Consider the following 20,065-nt stretch of genomic DNA (forward strand, 5'->3'; position numbering starts at 1 on the left):
TTTTAATTATTGATTAGAATCAAGTTTCTGTTGTCAACTAATTAAGTAACAATTCGATACAGTAAGTCAGTCTTGCAAAACTGTAGCAATATGAAACTAAATACCACCTAATCTGCTACAGCTAAGAGAAAAATGATTAACTTTATCAATATGATTACAATTTATTTTCGACGTCCAAGGAATATTTTAAAATAGTATACATTAATCTAAGGTTTTTACAACGTACAATAGGACAAATAAAGGGATTAAAACAGCTGTGTTAGTTGGTAAAATGATTTATTCAGTTTTTTCTTGCTTTGCAGCGGGTTCCTTTACATATAAATTAATAAAAGAGGTAATTTTTAGCGAGATAGTAATTTCAGATAGATTGCTATATTTCAGCTGGGATATGCAAGTCGTATTTTGTATTACATTTTAAAAATTTTACATGCAGGGTTTATTACCTCAGTATCATCGTCATTATCATCATTTGTTCGGCCACGCTTACCACGGCCTTTACCGAACCTCTTCTTATTTCCGTCCTTTCTAGTATTAACCTTTCGCTTACCTGGCAGTGAATTATATTGAGGTTTTGTAAGCAAATAAACTTTTCGTGGACACGTCAGTCTTGAAAATGATTACAACTTACGTCGTTTTTCCTTCATTTTTACTCTATCGGCATTGTATTTGATCCAGTATTGCTTTTCCTCATCATCTATATTAAAAATTGACTGAGTGAGTAGGATTGTCCAAATGTAACTGCTTGAACTATTGTATATTTAATGTCAAATATATGTAGTTAACTAACCAGCTAAAACTTTTACGGTTGACTCAACGTCACGAATGACTATTTTCCCATCATTTTTTTCTTTAACTTTTTCAATCGCACGTGTGGCGCCATCACCTTCCGTGAACCTTATGTAGCCCTAAAGTGTTACATAAAGCATTTGGTGAATTAAATGCTAACAAACGATTGATATCAGCGCACATAGTTACCTCAGTATCATTTCGGGAAAAATCTACAAAACTAATACTTTCAAATTCTCCAAAGATTTCCTACGCAAAAAATATGCATAGATAATTATAATTTGCAATCAATGAGCGTATAAATCCTTTCAAGTCATTGGCTACATTGTACGACATACCTTCAGATCTTCACGAGATGTTTGTTCTCCGACGTCCTTGAAATACATAATACAGCCCTTTTCGTAATCAGGCACTTCTTCCTATTATGCAAAATGCAGCTTTTAATCATTTCGCGCGTACATCCTGCACAATGATGAGAAGACATTATGAAATTACCTTTTCTTCTTGATCATCGTTCTCTGCGTCTTCATCGTCAGAGTTGTTCTGTTGTCTAACGGGGAATATTCCAAGATCGTGTAAATTTGACATAAGTAACAGCTAGTATCTCTTTTACTACTAACCCTCCAGCAGTAAGACGCTTTGCCAGCTTCGTTTCGGCTCTCTCTTTGCGTTTTTTCTCGTAGTAGTTCTTTCTAGTAAATGATTGCATCCAGATATTAACATCAGGGCTGTAAAATAGGTAAATCGTAAAGCAGTAACTTTTAGAAATCAATCAAACTTACTGATACAATCTTTCTAGCTCTGATTCTTGAAATGTAATGTTTTCACCGTTGACAAATTTTACAGCATCTTCTTGCTTGCAGAATTCAACAAAGATTGAGCCCTATCCGATGAAAGGGAAATTATTGTCAGTACTCGTAAGATTAGTTCCCGTAACATTCTGTTATCAAAGTTAACGCGTTGTCACACCTTAAAGTTCCTGTCCTTGTATCTTCGCATTCTAATATAATTTACCTGAGATGAAGTAAAAAAGGTAAAAATGATATAAATTTTAAGGAAGATTGGATAAATGATTAATTGTATGTAGTGCTACTTGTAAATGTCGTATTACTACTTACTTGTCCAAATGTCGTTATGAAATTTTCGATTTGTTCTAATGAGGTTTCTGGAGGAAAACCTTTCTGTAAAATTGATTAAAATGCATTATTATGTTGAGTCCAGTTTAAGGTTACCATATTTGATTATGGTCATTGCGGTACCCATATTGTACAACATGACTGGAGAACGAATACAATGTAATCTTTACAGAAATGATAATTGTATATGTTACTACCTAAGTAGGTTGTAAAAGTCACAAGTTAATTTATTCCACGCATCATAATACTGACCACGTATACAGTACGACTTTTCATATCCACCCGTTTGTCTTCAGTTACAATTTCAATTGGGTTAGCGGCACTACGTTGAAGACTCTGCCCATCTTCACTTATCTGTTAACAGTGATCGATGTGTTATCAATTACACGCACGGTAGCTACATAGAAATGTTAAAACTACAACAGATTAATCGTATGTCCAATTTATCCGGTATTGGAAAGGTATAAGTTTGAATAGAAAGTATCACGACAGAAGTTCCATTTAAATCTGAGGACTGCCGACTGTAGTAAGTATAATATTCACATAAGCAAGTCCTATTGGTATGTCATTCATTCATGGATAATTATATATAATAGCTATAATTTGCCTAGAACCACAATTTTCTTATACCTCGACGACATTGTTTGTTGATTTCTTCAAAGCTGCCATAATGACATCTGTATCCGTGGATAATGACTAAATGTTAAAGTTACAGTGGTATATTGCATTAGTCATAATATCATTCATATGATAGTTTACTCGACGCGGTATATCCTTGTTAATAAGCTTTTGGCATATCAAAAGATTTCAATTTACAAATTACCTTTAACCTGTTGAAAGTCATTAATACTGACAATGGTATCCCTATATACGTGCATAGTCATTCTGTTAAGGTGTATCAATAGCGGAGGATTTTTCCATAATTACATCCAATTAATACATTTGGCTCTATTATTGCTTAGCGATGGTAATCCATAATTATATCATGACTATATTGATCATACAAGTGATTATTTGTAAATTGCAATATCAAAACAGCATGTACATGAGTATGTAAAAGATACAGCCATTATTTTCAACGATCTTCTCCTGCAGGAAACGATCCCTTGGTAAGTTATGGTCACCAAAGTAGAACTGCATAGGAAGAGCAATAAGCAATTAGCACTTGTTTTAGTATTACATATAATAGAAGGTTTAATGAAATGGATATATTCGATTGTTAACGGGCCTGATGAGTTTTATAATAATACTAAAAGCACATCATCGCAATTCAGCTCACTATATGAGTATACATGTGATGATATTGTACGTTCATTGCTATGAGGGAATATTAAAGTGACTAAAGAGACGAGCTGTATAAAGGATAATTGATTCATTATCAAGTGCTTGTAACGGATTCAATTAGCGCAGTTATTACACCTATACGAGAATCAAAAAGGCGATGATGGATTATGTAGGCCAGATATTATCCACGTAATCGTATTAGATTCTATCTGCAGGATTCTATTTGCAGTCAATCTGTTTTTGGTACTATTTCCATAAGTTGAGGCCCAAAGCTAGTACTGATATTATCCATGTAGTCGTATTAGATTCTATCTACAGGATTCTGTTTGTAGTCAATATGTTTTTGGTACGGTAGTATTTCCGTAAGTTGAGGCTCCAAGCTAGTGCTGATATTATCCATGTAGTCGTATTAGATTCTATCTACAGGATTCTGTTTGCAGTCAATATGTTTTTGGTACTATTTCCATAAGTTGAGGCTAAATAAAAGCTAGTACTGCTTTGCCTCGACACTGGTACGGCGGCACATTGTCCATGCAAAGTGTTCTATGAACTATTGAGATATACTATACCACAGTATTCAACATCAAAAGTAACTTTGTTCGTGCTACTTCAGGAAATGGATAGGAAAGCTAGTACTGCTTGGCCTCTGCAATCGTGGAGGATACTGCACACTGTGCAGTGTCCATTCAAAGTGTTATCCATTATTTGATACCAAAGGAGTATAGGAGCTCGCTATCCAACGCATGACGAAGAGGAGGAGATTGGTAGGGCCTATTGCAAGCCTTCTTACAGGCTAAATTTAATGACCGCCTGTACTACAGAAAGGTTGCAATACAGACAGTCTATCATGGTAATCGTAGACTTGTTAAAGTTCATCAATACTGCAGTCCCAGTTATACTCTTCAAGTATATTGAGTTTCAACTATCAGTATAGTAGCCAACATAGAAACTATTCGATGATGTAGGTATCGACGCAACAATCCAATGACAAGAAGGAATATTGCATCAGCTTGTCAGCAACAACGACATTACCTCAATTTGTTTGATAATTTTCAATTCTAACTCGCTTGGCTCAGCTTCTGCCATGATGATTGATAGTGGTTGATATTGGCTTGTATGGATTGCAAGTGTGATAGTCTATCGGATTCACTGATGATCGTAACTGAATGCGATTTTGATCAGTAGCAATGGCGTTTTCCCTCTAGTAGCAAGGTTAAAATGAAGATCGGAGTGACAGTTTCGATCGACTCCGACTATCCCCCACATGGTCCATTGACTGACGGATCGAATTTTACTGGCGCACTTGCGTAGTGAAGGTTCGACCGACTGTATCAGACGGACTATAGACGGACCTTGGATTGGGAAGGGTCGTGAAATCCGAACTACAGTATGCCATTGTACAATGTGCAGTGTTAAGGTCAAAAAAGTGCTTTGACAGATAGTGTTTGAGTATGTATTTATAGACGGACAGTCAACATTTTGTTCATTCAAGGCAAGAACCAACATGGCAGCTCATTCAGGTTAAGTTAATTTTGGATAACAAGGGTGGGCAGGTCTATTTTTGAGTGTATGCTTGCAGACATACGGTATAATGATTGAAATGACCAGTAAGTCCGCTTCTCACTTTGAAAATGACCATTTCCGGTCGTCTCTTTTACTCCTGCTACGGTCGGTAATCAGCTAAGGAGGTCAAGATTAACAGACCAGACAGACAGGCCCACATGAAATTCTTGACCATAGACTGTCCTAGTTCGATCAGGAACTTCTAAAACTAATACTATTAGTGTTAGAGAAATCTCGGACACTATACAGATTTACTCAGTGTCGACTCAGTGTACTGTATAATAGCAGTCTTGAACTAGCCAGAGACTGTAGAAAAAAAGGGAGTGGAAAAAACGATTGGATTATGGATTTGAATACTCTTGTTTTCATTGCAAGCTATTGTACTGTAGTGCATCTATGCACTGTTTCTACTTTCTTATCGTTCTCTCTGTCTTCTCATGCTGTCCTTCATGTCTTACTGTAGATATCTTTATTTTCTTATTTACTCTGAGTCCTGTAGTAGGGACTACGACACTTCATAAAAGAGAAAGACCGGAAATGGTCATTGACTGTAGTAAAAATGCGCAGATCGACTGTTGACAAGTCCGTTCAAGTGTATCGTCGATCTGCAATGGTGCACTATACTATCCACGCTAGCCATCCAAATGTGAATGTATCGCTTCTTGCTCGCTCGATTTTGTACTGTAGTCTTCTTTGCCATTCGAGTAGTATGTGCTACTCCAGTCAATATACAATTGACTGGAAGTAAAAGGGGAATAAGGAAAGCTTTATTCCTAGTTAGCTAGGGGGAAAAGAAAGAAAGAAAGAAATGCGAGAGACTGCTTGAACTCTGGACTTGAGCAGCCATTACCTGCCTCACTGCCACTGGTCATTTTCTTTACAGTGTACAGTACTGTAGAAATCAACCCAGGAAATGGGACAGGTAGTACAGTATAGCGTACCATACAGATAGACGACAAGAGTGAAATGACCCACCCGCAAAAATCGTCGACCTCTTCCCGTTCGACTCCTCGATTGGACTACTGTACTGTACAGTCCGTACTCTACCGTGTGCATGCACCATTGCACACCATGGCATGGACATGCGCAAAGCTCTCTCGGCTTCTTGGGATTCAATGGGACCCACTGACGGACGCTTAAGCTCAATATTCCTTTGGATCTCCATGATCAATGGGAGATGGTGCATGCGTAGACCATGGCATGGACATGCGCACAGCTTCCTTGGCTTCTTGGGATTCAACGGGATCCGCTGACGAACGCTTTAGCCTAATATTCCTTTGGATCTCCATGATCAATGGGAAATGGTGCGCATGCACCATTGCACACCATGACCTGGACATGCGCACAGCTCCCTTGGTTTCTTGGGATTCAACGGGATCCGCTGACGGACGCTTTAGCTCAATATTCCTTTGGATCTCCATGCTCAATGGGAGATGGTGCGCATGCACCACGACATGGACATGCGCAAAGCTCCCTTGGCTTCTTGGGATTCAACGGGATCCGCTGACGGACGCTTCAGCCCAATATTCCTTTGGATCTCTATGATCGATGGGAGATGGTGCGCATGCACCATTGCACACCATGACATGGACATGCGCACAGCTCCCTTGGCTTCTTGGGATTCAACGGGATCCGCTGACGGACGCTTTAGCTCAATATTCCTTTGGATCTCCATTATCGATTTTGCTGTGGTGTTGAAATTGGCTGGCCAGCTCCTGTTGCAAGTGCTGGTGGCGATCATGGTTCAGTAGTATGTGTGCTGCAATTTATGTCGACAACTATTTAGAAGGTATGTCAACTTGTTGGTATCAATAATGAAGCAGATAGAACCCGTTGGAATGGCAAGAATTGCCATTTTGTATGCTACCTCTCCAACCCTAGACTGTATTGTCGCATAGAATATCATGTCAACGGCGGATCTACGGTCTATTTCTATACCCAAATCTCAGTAATCGCGCAAATACTTGGTGTCTATGGATACCTTCCATACTCTCCTTCGTCTACAAGTCCTTGTCGATGGCTATTTTTTTTTCCCCTCAATGCAATATCACCTAATTGTAGAGATATTCTTAACCCTTGATTGGATCAAGTTGTCCTTTTCTACTCCTTGTACAGGTATCCAAAGGCAAGGTAGTGGACGCTCAAGTCAGTACCGTCGTAGCCATGAAATGATAGTAGTTTAGGACAGCAGTCAACAACAAAGTCCTCTACCTCATGTCAACTTCTTCTATACTATTCTCTTCTTAGGCCAAGGGTATAGTAACTTGTTCTTTTCTTCCAAGATGGCCCATTCAATCCGATTAGTCCTTCATTTACTTGTAAAAAAGGAGGGAATTTATGTTACTTTACGGGGGGAGCTAGTAAGATGGAAGAGACTGTTGTATGGCGATTTTGTTGATGGTAGTCGTATACCTAGTGTGAATCTTCTTCTCCGACAAGATTCCCATGCAAGCCCAGTAGAAGCTTGTTATTTTGCTCCAATATGGCCATTCAATCCAATCAATCCTGCATTTTCTTCTCAAAGAGGAGTGGATTCATCATTCTTTACGTGTCGTAAAATTGACAATTCCATGATAGTCCTCCACCTAGTGGCAACCTTCTTCGACAATATTCTCATCTCGGTCCAATATTGGAACTTGTTACAATGGGGCTATTCAAAGAGTTCATTTCCTTGTAAAAGTAGCAGTAATTCATGTTTCTTTACTCTATACGTAGTAAAGTGCAATTGAATTGTTATGCTATGGCCTTATAGATGGTGCATCTTGTCTATTTTACTTCTTTTTCTCTCTCTTCCGCTTTGCTTGTATTAACTGTAAAAAAACAACAACAAAAAGATTGCAATAGACGATCAGTCGCTTACACAAGTAAGGAGGGAAAGGTGTTACTGATGTATGCCTGTACTAGCTTTGCCTTCATTTCTACCAATTAAAATGATTATTGGTGATAGAGACTGATGAAAATTAACACAAATTTTATTACACTTGAAAATGAGTGTGTTAAATATTCTTTACCAATGCATTTCCTGCTTTGCCAGCTGACTTTGTTGTTTCTATTGTCTTTTTTTCTAGCCATCGAGAATCTTCCCGACGAGGTACAGCGTAATATATCTCGACTTCGTGATATCGATAGCCGATTTCAGAGTAAGTACCTTTTAGATTCAATTTTTGGTATAAGCTGCCTTACAGTAGAAGATAAAAACGGCATGAAAATATGTACTGCAGTAATTCACTGCCACTGCAGACAGGATTATTTTAGGCTTTCCATAGTGCCATTGCATTGATATCAACGTTATTCCTAATTTGAATGTAAAATAGGAAACAATGATCTTGTATTAATGGCCGTCATTTAAATTAGTTTGGTAATGTTTTGGTACTTAAAAGGCTGCAAAAAGTATTCCACTACTGTAATTGGAAATAATGTAACTAATTTATGTGATCCATCGTAGCAATCAATTCCTTCTTTTTGACATGATCCAAGAAGTGTACTTTACGTTTACACCTGAACCCCGACGCACCCAATTTATCCAACAGTGCCAAAATTGCAAATAGTCAGGCATAGCTACAACTATTTGTAGGACTAATCGTTAACTTAGTACCCCTACGAGTCTATTCCTGTATTTCTTAGCGAGTTACCTAATGCTGTTATAAAGTATGTTTGAAAATATCGTATGAAAATATTCAATACATAAACTGTAGGGAAGCCTAACTACACTATTCAGATTCACTCACTCAAAAAATTAACCCATCATTTTACAGGTGTTTTAAACAACCTACAACGTTTGAATGAGAATTTCTTACTTGAAAATGACAAAAATCGACGACGAAAATACTTTCTACGGATGCAACGTTGCTTGATTGAAACTCAAGAATTTGGAGATGAGAAATTAGAAAATATATCACAAATGGTTGACCTGGTGAGATATTCGTTACTGTATCGCTAATTTATTTGACATATATTATATAGCCAATAATTTATTCTTCATAACTAAAGATTTTATAATTCTCATTAAGAGCTAAATCGACCAACATGCGTTCTATGTTTTATTGAAATGTTATGTTAAAGTTATTGTGAAATTTAATTGATTATTTTGCTTTATAATCTATGCCAACTATAGGTTGAAAATCGTAATCGACAATTAGAATTAGATGTAGAAAATGTTGAAGCTTCCAGTGAAGATGCTGGTTCTCCCCTTAATGATGGCTCTCCTGGGGAATTCCACGGTAGTTATGAAATCATTGTCAAAAATTGCAAATTTTCAACTGTTGAAAGTCTTGTTTGTATGGATAGTTATTGTCAAGACGGATGAACTCACTACGATACCCAATTTCATTTTAAGCTTATGATGTGACTTTTACTTCCAGATCAGCTTGTTATAGCTACACCAAATGAAAGTGTCAGCAAACATCCGGGAAAACGTACGTCAGACATTATACTCCTAATTATGCTGCGTTAATGTTATGAAGTTTTGATCCTGTTCTTAAACATAGACATGTATAATATTTTATGATATAGGTCATCGTCGTACTAGAAGTAGCCAAGAAAATTCTGGCAACGCGAATACAGCTAATGCTTCTAGTGAAACTTCTAACGAAAAACCACCCAAGAAAAAACCACGGACTAGAAAGTAAGCATTTAATATCAACTTCAAGGTACCCTCTCACAATATGCCGAGACTATACAGTGCTTAGTCGTGATAGCGTTAAACGAACAATAAATAAGTCTACCACATAATTTTACATATAGTGACTGTACATTAATATCAAGGGCAACTGTAACAAATTAATTGCTCATAGCATGCCAAACTGCTAACGGACATGCTATACCAACAAAATTTAAATAACTTTCGTAGCTTGGGTTACTATTGACATAATGAAAAGTCTTTCGAGTAGTCTGTAATATTTTTTATTGGGCTGTCGATATTACGACTAAATCATTAGTTTGCTCTTAATGGTTGATCTCAAAGTTCGCAATTAAAGTTTATCTTGTTTTCATAGAACGAAACCAAGTTCCCCTGTTTCTGAAGACCTGCCAATTGATCCCGATGAACCAACATATTGTCTATGTGGCCAGGTAAATGGATAGATGTTACCTATATTACCCATAGTTAGATTAATTTTTGTGATCAGCAGTTGAAGTCTAACCAAGTAGTAATAGGCTGGTAGTAACTGAAATAATACTGACAGTATAAAAACCTATTTAGCAAAATGGTAATTTTACAGATGAAAGATAGGAGTCTATTGAACTACGATCTTTGTAATATATGAATTTGTTGATATGTCCGTACTTTGTACAAGTCATAACCTTTGGGTTGTTTATTGCATTTGGATAGGTTTCTTTCGGCGAAATGATTGGCTGCGATAACGACGACGTAAGTCTTAATTATAGACCGTGTACACGTTATTTTGTCATACTTTGTTTTTTTTCACTAAATATTAAAACTGTGTACTTTTGTTGCAGTGTCCAATTGAATGGTTTCATTTTCAGTGCGTTGGTCTAAATAGTAAACCGAAGGGAAAATGGTACTGCTTGATATAGAATTCTGCGCTTACGTGTATTCATTCCTAGGTTGTAGTAATTAGCTTTTCTTTCTTTTTACCTTCAATGTGATTATTTTTCGTTACAGGTATTGCCCTAAGTGTAAAGATTCTCATGAACGTAAGCGTGGCTCTAACAGATAAACTGTTCAAGCTTATATTATTCTGAAGTTTACGTATATCCGGTATTTCTAAATGATTCGAGTAAAACTACCTATGACAGCAAAATGTATGTATTAGTAAAGTCCGATCGTACTTTACATTTAAACTATCCAGGGACGTATACACATATTAATCATACTGTCTCACATAACGTCAATATAGTTGTATGTTTCAATGCATGCAACTCGATCCTTTGGCTATTTTACAAGTTATTGTCCTCCTGTTAAATCTTTGCTTGTATTAGCAATTGGATTCTCCGCTCCTCAGTAGATTGTATTTGTGACTAGTTGGTTATACGATCCTTGACATTGTCGTACATATGATCCACACTTCCAAGTTATGTACTGTACTGTAAAACTTTCAACTTTGCTGTATAGCTTGAAAATAATATCGCAATTCAACAGTTATAATATTTATGTAATTGATTTTTATGTTGAAACAATGTGTAATAGTTACGTCTTCCATTGTATTTCCATAGCACTAATTCTTAGCTTTCGTAACAATTAATAAAGCCTTCAAACCCAAACAACGCCGTCTTGCTTCGATAAGTACATCATCAATTTGCTAAATTCTATACTTCTGCATTACTTATATACAAACATTTATTTAACGCCAAAATATACTCGCAAGGATATTCAGTTCTAAGTCAGTCACTACTGTACTGGGTTGAATACGAAGAGTACATCGTAAAGTGGTAAATATTGCTATTGTACTTGTTTCTCAATTTCACAATAATCATGCAGTATCATACTGCACAGAGCGTAATGCATTGAGCTATAATTACCGCTACGGTTTACTTTAACTATACAAAAAAGTTACCATATCCAGTCGAAGTATGGTCAATCTCTTATTTAATCTTATGTAGTGTAAGGTGCAACAAGCTCACTACACAAGTAACTTACGAATAGATCAGTTAAAATTCTGTCATCAACATACAAACTGCAAACTTGAATATGCAGAGATACATTAGTTTTTAGTATTTCCATTACCTACGAGTATACTTAGGCTCAAGACTTTAATAGAGGTAGAGAGGTATTTACATACAACAAAAGGGTTTGTAATAAAGGACATCAACATCATGGGTTCATTTTTAGTCGTCTGATTTAAAAGCACCGACGCCGATTAATAAATTTTGCCTAGTAAAGTGTACAGCACATACGGGTGTTTGCTTGGTCATGTAAGAATCAATCAAATAATTTTCAGGTTCAGACCTAAATAAACAATCATATGATGTATATATACATGAGAAAAAATTGTTTAATTAAGGTAATGCAGCTTACTTATTATCATCGACGATACAGTTTATTATTAAATTCTTTTACATACTTTGGCTTGTCTTCATTAATTTCTATATTAACCATCTCTTCGTGCTTGCTAATAATTTTCTTAAGATTCCAAAGTCTAATAGAGTAATCTTCTCCGCCTGTGTCATCAATGATTATATTATATTAGACAAAAGTCTTTTCTGTGAGCCGTAATTGCAATAAAATGTATACCTGATGCAAGGATATTGCCGTCCCTGTTAAGAACGACAGAATAAATAGCTCCAAAATGACCATTCAGATGATTTACAACAGTTCCACTTCGCAAATCCCAAATAAATATAAATTTATCGAATCCGCCAGAAATCATGTAACGACCATCGATTGAGAACGTGAGACAGTTGACCGTGGCCTATATTAATAGATCAATAGATTACAAATGACAGATCTTTCTTTACTTTTGGACCGATTAAAGATTAATGGTCATAGTTGTCATACCTTATGGCCCGTAAACAATCTTACACATTTCCCAGTAGGGATATCCCAAAGTCTACAAGAGCGATCACTCGAGCCAGTCGCGATATAATTACAGTTTGGATGAAATTGGACACACTAATACAACCGAAATTAATCACGAGCATATTAAAGCAATGTTAGTCCTTTCGATAAATTATTAACCAGTAAATAGATTAATTTGATTTACATCGACATCGGATAAGTGTCCAACAAATACGCGCAAAGGCTGTATACTGTCGGTAGTCCATAGGCGGGCCGTTCGGTCATGAGATCCAGAAACGAAATAATAGCCGCGTGGACTGCACAAATTCAATTGCGAAGCATTACTACCTTGTCGACACATAAATTTAAGCACAATAACGTTGGATATGTTAAAATTCGATCAAGAATAATACCTGAATTTTACATCCCAAACAGGATAACTGTGCCCTTTAAAGCAGACGATGCATGTGAATGTGTGTAAGCTCCAAAGACGAACTATAAAAGAGGAACATTCGTTGACATTTTTTACAACCATACTAAAAACTGTATAAATAATTTATGAACGTATTTACTTGTTCCATCTTCAGAAGCTGAAAGTAAGAAAGTCCCTTCAGGATTTATGCTAACTGCATACACTGGGCCACTATGGCCGATAAACTTGCGTGTGTCCGTAGCAGCTTTATCATCCATTATTCTTTCCATAACATCTTCTGCTTCCTTGTTGACTGATGCTAGATCTGCAGCTGATTTTACCGGCCTAAGTTTCTTACGACTAATGCTTCTGATTTGAACCGAACAATCCTCATATGCAAGACAGAGGCGAGTAGAATCTTCGGAAAGTGTTGCACAAGTGAGACTATATTTAAGAAAGAATTTACAGTCAAGCCAATGGAAAGCACTTTTATAAGGTGTTATCCTCTAGAAAGTTACCCCTTCGAGGCTCTAAAGACAGTAAAAAAGCATATTGAAGGCGATTTCAAATGGGTTCTGTCTAGCATTTCCTTTACCGCTCCTTCACGTGAAGTGATATCAGATTCTTTCCTAATCAAAAGGTAAACATACGCTGCTTGAGCAAAGCTGTAGTAATAATTAAGAACTAATATAGATTTAGACCTACATTTCAGGGAAAGGAACGCGATCAGCAGGAGGCGCATTAGGATTGTTACTAACTTTTTTCCGCTTTGCTGGTAAGAGTCGAAAATTAAATAATATATTACCTCACATACATGAAATCGTTAAGCAAGACCATTAATACATTGAAGGATAAAGTTATTAGATTTACCAGCCGAGCCGGAATCTTTTTTCAGCTTTTTCTTCTGAAAATGTTGAAGTTTTGCAAGTGTTACAATCGATGTCCAAATAATCGAAAACAGTTCCATTTTACCTTTGGTCGTTTATCGTCATCTTCTTCGCTATCATTTTCAATATCTAACATTGTAGAAATATCTAATTCCTTCGGAATCCCAAATAGAACCTTTGCCTTGTTTGCTGTAAAGTATTTTAAGATACGTTAGATGTTTGTTTGACTATAAAAAAGTTTACTCCAAGGATATTACAGAGTTGTAAATGCTATAAGCAACATAGTCTAACCATTATTGCGAACTTCTCCTGTCAGGGCGCCTGCCGTCTGAGCAATTTGGGATTTCTGCCTAGGGTATCCACTAACCACTAATGGTAAGGCCAAATAGTGCATGATGTTCAATGTAATTGATAGATATTACGTGTTATATTTGGATATTTATGACACGGTATGCTAACAAATCATTACCTTCTATATATAAGGATTGATTGATAATATTTGACAGTAAAGTAAGTTTATTCTCCTAAAGGTATAGAAAAAATGATAATTATATAAGCCTGGATAATCGTAAAGCGAATGGGAAAAAGGTCAATCAATACCATTAAAAAGTCTTTTAGTTTTTGATTGGAATCTCTTGACATTTTAACAACAAAATCGGACGTTCTACAAATCATAGCGTGAATATATTGACATTTAACTTTGAACTATCCAGTAATTCCCAAAAAATATTTTCAGTGACGAGATATTACCTAAAATCTTTGATTACTTCATTTTTTAGCATGTCTTCTTTACTATTAATAGTCTTTAATCGGTTTATATCTTCTTGATAGTAATCTTCTTGAGTAGGTCCGAACTTCTTTAGAAAGGTGCGCGCTAAAATGTGAATAGAAATTCGTCCAGCACAAGCATAAGAATTAAGTTTCAATTCGTAAAAGTATATCAAATCATTTATAGTATTCTACAGTAACGGAGTTATACACAATACTACATGGTTACAAAGTGAACGTTGTTCAATTTAGTCCAACATTAGTATCATTTCTCACCTAAATTTTGACGGTCTTTGTAAATTATTTCCAGATACAGGTGGACAAACATCGGGAACATGACCTGAGCTAATTCATACTATGACAAGTAAATAATCTTGTAAATATATGCTATATGACTTTCAATGGAAGTTATGAAATTTATGTAAAGATGGGTATCGCAATAATTTGATTTGGTACACTCTTATGGGAACCTTATAAGGATCCAAGGAATTGTAAACAAAATCTTGCAAGCTAAATAAAAGAAACCAGTAGCCCAACATTACATTAGATACAGTAAGAAGAGTGTCCATGGAATAAAGGTTCGGTAAAAAATTTATCAGATTTCATTCTAGTTCAAGATTTGTTTCACTGACCTCTCATAAAATCCAGCATAATTCTCTGGATTAGCATCACTGCAATAAATAAGTAAAGATATTTAGGCCTTTAGCATTGATAAAACTGCGTTGGCTAAATTGAATGAAGGTAGACTGAAGCATTTTCATGCATAATCAAAAGATATTTTTAAGAAGAATTAATCGGTTAGTATAGTACTGTAGTGAAGCTATCTTTCATGCTAACAAACTGTATTCAGCTAAGATAATTTTTTACCTGTTATAAGTTGCTAGTAAGTTGGCCAAGTCGGTCTCTTTATCGTTTGATTTTGAGTCTAATAGTGCTTTGGCATTTAACGATTGATTATCCTTTCGCAATTCTTCGTAGAATGCGCGTTCTGTTTCCTAATTATGTAAAATAACAGTTGCATTAGGGTTTTCTGGAGTTGATGTCTATCACCGCAAAATGCGTACTTCAAATATTGATTTGCTTCTTTTCATAGTGCTATATTATTAGTATTATAAAAGCGAGTATAGTAGGATAAATGTTAATTAAGGTTACAGACGTTGGAAGATAATGCATAAACAAGCTGAAATGTAAAATTCTAGTCGATTTATTGTACAATATGTTATGATTACTGGAGTTGCACAATTTAATTCTAATCCAATATGTAATGAAATGATTCAAGATTGAAGAAGAATCTTTAGTAGGAATTAATGGCAAGGAAATACCTTGATATACGTCGATTGGTATGAGCTTATAGCTGTATTATATAACGGCAATGAACTTTTTATACTATTGGCGATTATCAACATATGTATAATGTTGTAAAATGGAATAAATGGCTCTACAATACAACTTACAATTAATTTATTTCTCTTGAGAAAGAGTAAGATACCCGATAATATCTTTTCATCGACATTTAATTCTTTCGTCGTCTTATCGTCGGTGTTTTTGTGATCAACATCCATCATAATGATCGTCTTTAGCAGGGTTGTCAGTGGATTTTTGAAGATGTCACAGTAAGGATGGTCGAATACGTATAACACTTGTCCTAGCTGTTATTGAGCAAATAAAAGCGATTATTACAATTTAGTACACCATTACAGTACTAATAAACTAGTCTAGTTTGTCATTGATAAGATAACGTGATGCATTGGCAGCCTATTTCAATCCTATTCTAACATAACATTGTCCCTGGTTATTCTACGTAACAAGCAACGGTACATCATCATCAATAATCCAATAGGTAGATGTAGAATAACAAAGATTTCCGACCAATACAGCAATAACATTCTCCTACAGTAAATTGTATGATGCCAAGAAAAGAGGATCAGCCTATGCTTTGCAAATATGGCATTATGATGGTATTACATTCAACTGGATACCACGCTGATTTGCAATAGCGTGTAGCGATCGATCCTATCGACTTCCTATTGAATCAATCAACACGATAATACTCTCGAGCTAGTTGGGATGATCAATCGATGATATCGCAAGCAAGTCTGCAGAAGATTTCGGGCATTCCTATTGCCTCTCGAGCCATGCGATCATGCATCGATGACTACAGTAGAAGACTGCTTGGATCATGACTGTCCCGATGGATTGGACGACAAAGAAAGATGAAGACGCATAATTTCAATGACTACTAGTCCCATTTCTATTCAATCTTACAATGATGGTAAAGGGGTGATCATGTCCTGCCAATCTTCACCCGTTTATTTCATTAATTTTCGGTTTATAAGAGAGAGAAAGAAGCTGCAAGCTAAGCAATCAGTCGCTACCAGGACTTGTCGATTTGAAGGATCCAGGCGCTACTTTATGCTTCTCCAGCCCGCAGGACCGCTTCTAGTCCTCATCTTGATCAATCATTGTGCTATACAGTACAGTGTATTGTAGGGTTAGGATACGTACTGTAGCGGACTGGACTGTACACTGTACTGTGGGTGATACAGTCAGTACAGTACTGTACAGTCGTACTGTACACTGTACAGTGTACAGTATACTGTACTGTATACAGTGTACTGTACTGTATATAATACTTTACAGTACAGTATGCTGTACTGTAAAGTATACTGTACTGTATGTAATTGCTCCATACAGTATTCAAAATCATAAAGTAAGACAACAGGAAATCACTGAAACTGTACTGTAAAACCAACCTAAGGGCGACTGTGATGTACTGTACTATGTACTGTAGCGGCATCACGTCCGCCAGGCGTCGGTAACGAGTACGTGTATCTGTCCGACTGTAGAGCATTATTCAAAAATCATAAAGTCAGACAACAGGAAATCAGTACACAAGTGCTAGATTAAATCCATTAAATATAAAAAAAATTATATTATATCAAGAAATTGATAAAACTTATCAAGACAAAGGCGTCATTGATTATGAATCGGTCTCCGAATGACAATATCTAGATATGGATCTTAGTGAAGCGATACGAATGTATCCACCTACATATGCAGTTAATTCCTATTCATAGTATTCATCACGATCCAGACTGCTGGCCTAATCCTGAGCAATTTAGACTAAAACAATTTACACCCGAAGAAAAACAGGCTCGCAATCCATCGTGTTATATGCCATTCGGTATGGGTCGTCGAAACTGTATCCGAATGAGATATACAATATCATTGTTTAGAGCCCTGTATACTGTACTAGAAGAGTAAAAAAGGCTCTATTAGGCTTTATAGCACAAGCAGTTTTGAATTCTACATCTATTAACCTGATTTAAAAGTATTGTAGGCAATTGAAATTATTTAAGATATCTCATATTTAGTAGTTCCTTATTGAAATACTGTAGTACAAATAAGTACAAGTACAATCCACCAGTAAAACGGCTTATAGCCTACAGTATAGGATCATGTTCCTCCTAATAAGGTAGCTGAGAAGGTCAAACGGAACGTGACGGAAATGGGACGGAATTCCTAATTTGTGGAACGTACTGTAGTACGTACAGTACAGTGCTGTACTAATTTGAATGAATACTGTACAGTATGGAACACTTACAATAAATGTACAGTACAGTACAGCACAGTACAGTAGTAAATGCTCACAGACTGTACGGTACAGTGTATTGTACTGTAGGATGACATCACTACTTAACTACTTAACAGCAATCCAAATAATTTCTGCAAATTTTAGATAGACTTGGACACAGCATATTTATAAGATTTATTGACAACATACTCACCTACTGTACCGCACCTGTATACGAGTTGGATTCAAACCAATGTGAAGTGTTGAAACTTAAAAGTCAAATTTAATCACCTAGTTGATGTGAAATGGAACAAATCAGTAAAACCTTCGATGGCAATGCCTTGGTATCTACTGGGACACTGGCTATTATCGCCGTGACCTGTGCTGTCTATCTATTCTATACTAGCTATGTCATCCCTTTGAAATTATTCTCCAAGTCGGGTATTAAAGGACCTCCACCCACATTAATTGTGGGCAATCTATCTGAATTTAGAAAGGGCTTACATGATAGCCTGGTGAATAACCGACGAAAGTATGGAAAAGTATTTGGTACTTTCTTAGGGACACAACCGACGTTATGGGTAGGAGATGTCGATATTCTCAAAATCATTATGGTCAAAGAATTCCATCAATTCCCTGATCGAGTGGCATTAACAAAGACTTTACCTTATCCTATCAAACACAGCGTTCTATTTGCTAGAGGTGAGGATTGGAAACGAATCAGGAGCATCTTAACAGCAACATTTAGCGCATCGAAATTGAAACAAATTTTTTATATAGTCGAGAGTGCGTGTAACAGATGCGTAGAGAAGTTAGAAGCTCTTAGTGAAAATGAAGAAATCGCTGACATGAAAGTTATTTACGGTAACTTAACTATGGAAGTAATCGTAGCATCAGCATTCGGAGTTCAACTTGAAAACGATCCTCGTGCAAGTAAATTAATTAACTATGCTAACAAAATATTTAATTCCGTACCCACAATACAACTCATTGTAGCTTTAATACCATCTTTTCAACCATTCTTTCGATTTTTTTTCCGAGAGCGACAAGAATCGACTACTTATATAGCCAATACTGTAAAGGGAATTATACGTGAGCGTCGCGAATCCCTAAAGAACGGAACTCGTTGCAATCGAGATCTTCTTCAGTTAATGATCGAAGCTTCTGAAGATGGCAAAATGAGCGATGATGAGATCGTCGGTCAAGCATATATCTTCCTTATTGCCGGTTATGAAACCACTGCTAATACATTAACTTATGCAACATACTTATTAGCAAATCATCCTGAAGTACAAGATAAGTTATATAAAGAAATTGATAAAACATATCAAGACAAAGGTGTAATCGATTACGAATCGGTGTCCGAGTTACAATATCTAGACATGGTTCTTAGTGAAACACTACGCATATATCCACCGGCCCATGCAGTTAATCGGGGTGTTAGCAAAGATGTTACTATTAACGGCGTTAAACTTCTAAAATCAGTACCTGTTGGAATTCCTATTTACGGTATTCATCACGATCCAGACTACTGGCCTAATCCTGAGCAATTTAGACCAGAACGATTTACACCCGAAGAAAAACAAGCTCGTAATCCATCGTGTTATATGCCATTCGGTATGGGTCCTCGAAACTGTATCGGGATGAGATTAGCTTTAATTGAAGCAAAATTAGCTTTAGCAAAGGTAGTAAAAGCTGTAGAATTTAGTGCGATAGATAAAACAGAGATTCCTTTGAAACTGAAAGCAGGCGTAACGCTATCACCGGCTAACCCAGTATATGTCGGAATTAAGAAGAGATTATAGATTAATTACATATTATCAGTACAACTATTATGCGTTAGAGCATTACATGTTGTACTATAACTGGTATATATGGTATATTCTCTATAACTGGTATATATGGTAGTTCCGATTAATTAGTTACTATCACTAATATATCTAATTAGCTAATTGAGTCCAGACTGTTATGATTACGATCAGCTGACGCTGCTGTAGGTTGTAGACTGTATTGTATGTTTTAATAACCATTATTTTTTATCGAATTCAGAGCTAGTATAATTGATGATAATACTTTATCAAAAGCCCTCCAAATATTACACTGGTAATATACGGAAATATAGTCTTCAATATTTGAGCTTTTCAATAAAAATAATGTTAAACATTGCGTATAAGGGCTCCAGGTTGATGGCTAACTATA

At 36.2% G+C, this 20,065-nt stretch overlaps 4 protein-coding genes across 4 annotated transcripts; 2 read left to right on the plus strand and 2 right to left on the minus strand.

Moving 5' to 3' along the window:
• Positions 1-276: 276 nt before the first annotated feature.
• On the minus strand, positions 277-4,292 carry TRIADDRAFT_54211 (uncharacterized protein; the record flags this gene model as incomplete). The annotated part of the gene is made up of 14 exons (XM_002110824.1): positions 277-309; positions 444-547; positions 629-694; positions 788-905; positions 976-1,035; positions 1,125-1,205; positions 1,282-1,336; positions 1,407-1,514; positions 1,569-1,669; positions 1,756-1,800; positions 1,905-1,967; positions 2,175-2,276; positions 2,553-2,618; positions 4,239-4,292. 14 exons carry the CDS (start codon positions 4,290-4,292, stop codon positions 277-279), a joined length of 1,056 nt encoding a protein of 351 aa, XP_002110860.1.
• A 2,167-nt stretch (positions 4,293-6,459) lies between these two features.
• On the plus strand, positions 6,460-10,304 carry TRIADDRAFT_37327 (uncharacterized protein; the record flags this gene model as incomplete). The annotated part of the gene is made up of 8 exons (XM_002110293.1): positions 6,460-6,558; positions 7,838-7,909; positions 8,525-8,682; positions 8,884-9,037; positions 9,282-9,393; positions 9,746-9,839; positions 10,099-10,137; positions 10,227-10,304. Exons 1-8 carry the CDS (start codon positions 6,522-6,524, stop codon positions 10,302-10,304), a joined length of 744 nt encoding a protein of 247 aa, XP_002110329.1. The 5' UTR covers positions 6,460-6,521.
• Positions 10,305-11,077: 773 nt separating this feature from the next.
• TRIADDRAFT_37330 (uncharacterized protein) lies at positions 11,078-14,644 on the minus strand. Its single transcript, XM_002110825.1, has 16 exons — positions 14,569-14,644; positions 14,275-14,398; positions 14,125-14,188; positions 13,994-14,048; positions 13,816-13,893; positions 13,610-13,713; positions 13,508-13,541; positions 13,343-13,409; positions 13,156-13,266; positions 12,798-13,081; positions 12,639-12,720; positions 12,431-12,542; positions 12,226-12,339; positions 11,962-12,139; positions 11,792-11,888; positions 11,078-11,676 (listed from the first exon to the last, which is right to left on the minus strand). The coding sequence occupies exons 1-16, from the start codon at positions 14,627-14,629 to the stop codon at positions 11,556-11,558; spliced, it is 1,686 nt and encodes a 561-aa protein (XP_002110861.1). The 5' UTR covers positions 14,630-14,644; the 3' UTR covers positions 11,078-11,555.
• Positions 14,645-18,171: 3,527 nt separating this feature from the next.
• TRIADDRAFT_22450 (uncharacterized protein) lies at positions 18,172-19,671 on the plus strand (the record flags this gene model as incomplete). The annotated part of the gene is made up of 1 exon (XM_002110294.1): positions 18,172-19,671. One exon carries the CDS (start codon positions 18,172-18,174, stop codon positions 19,669-19,671), a length of 1,500 nt encoding a protein of 499 aa, XP_002110330.1.
• Between the last annotated feature and the right edge of the window lie 394 nt (positions 19,672-20,065).

Source organism: Trichoplax adhaerens, genomic scaffold (genome assembly GCF_000150275.1).
Source record: "Trichoplax adhaerens TRIADscaffold_3 genomic scaffold, whole genome shotgun sequence".
Lineage (NCBI taxonomy): Eukaryota > Metazoa > Placozoa > Uniplacotomia > Trichoplacea > Trichoplacidae > Trichoplax > Trichoplax adhaerens.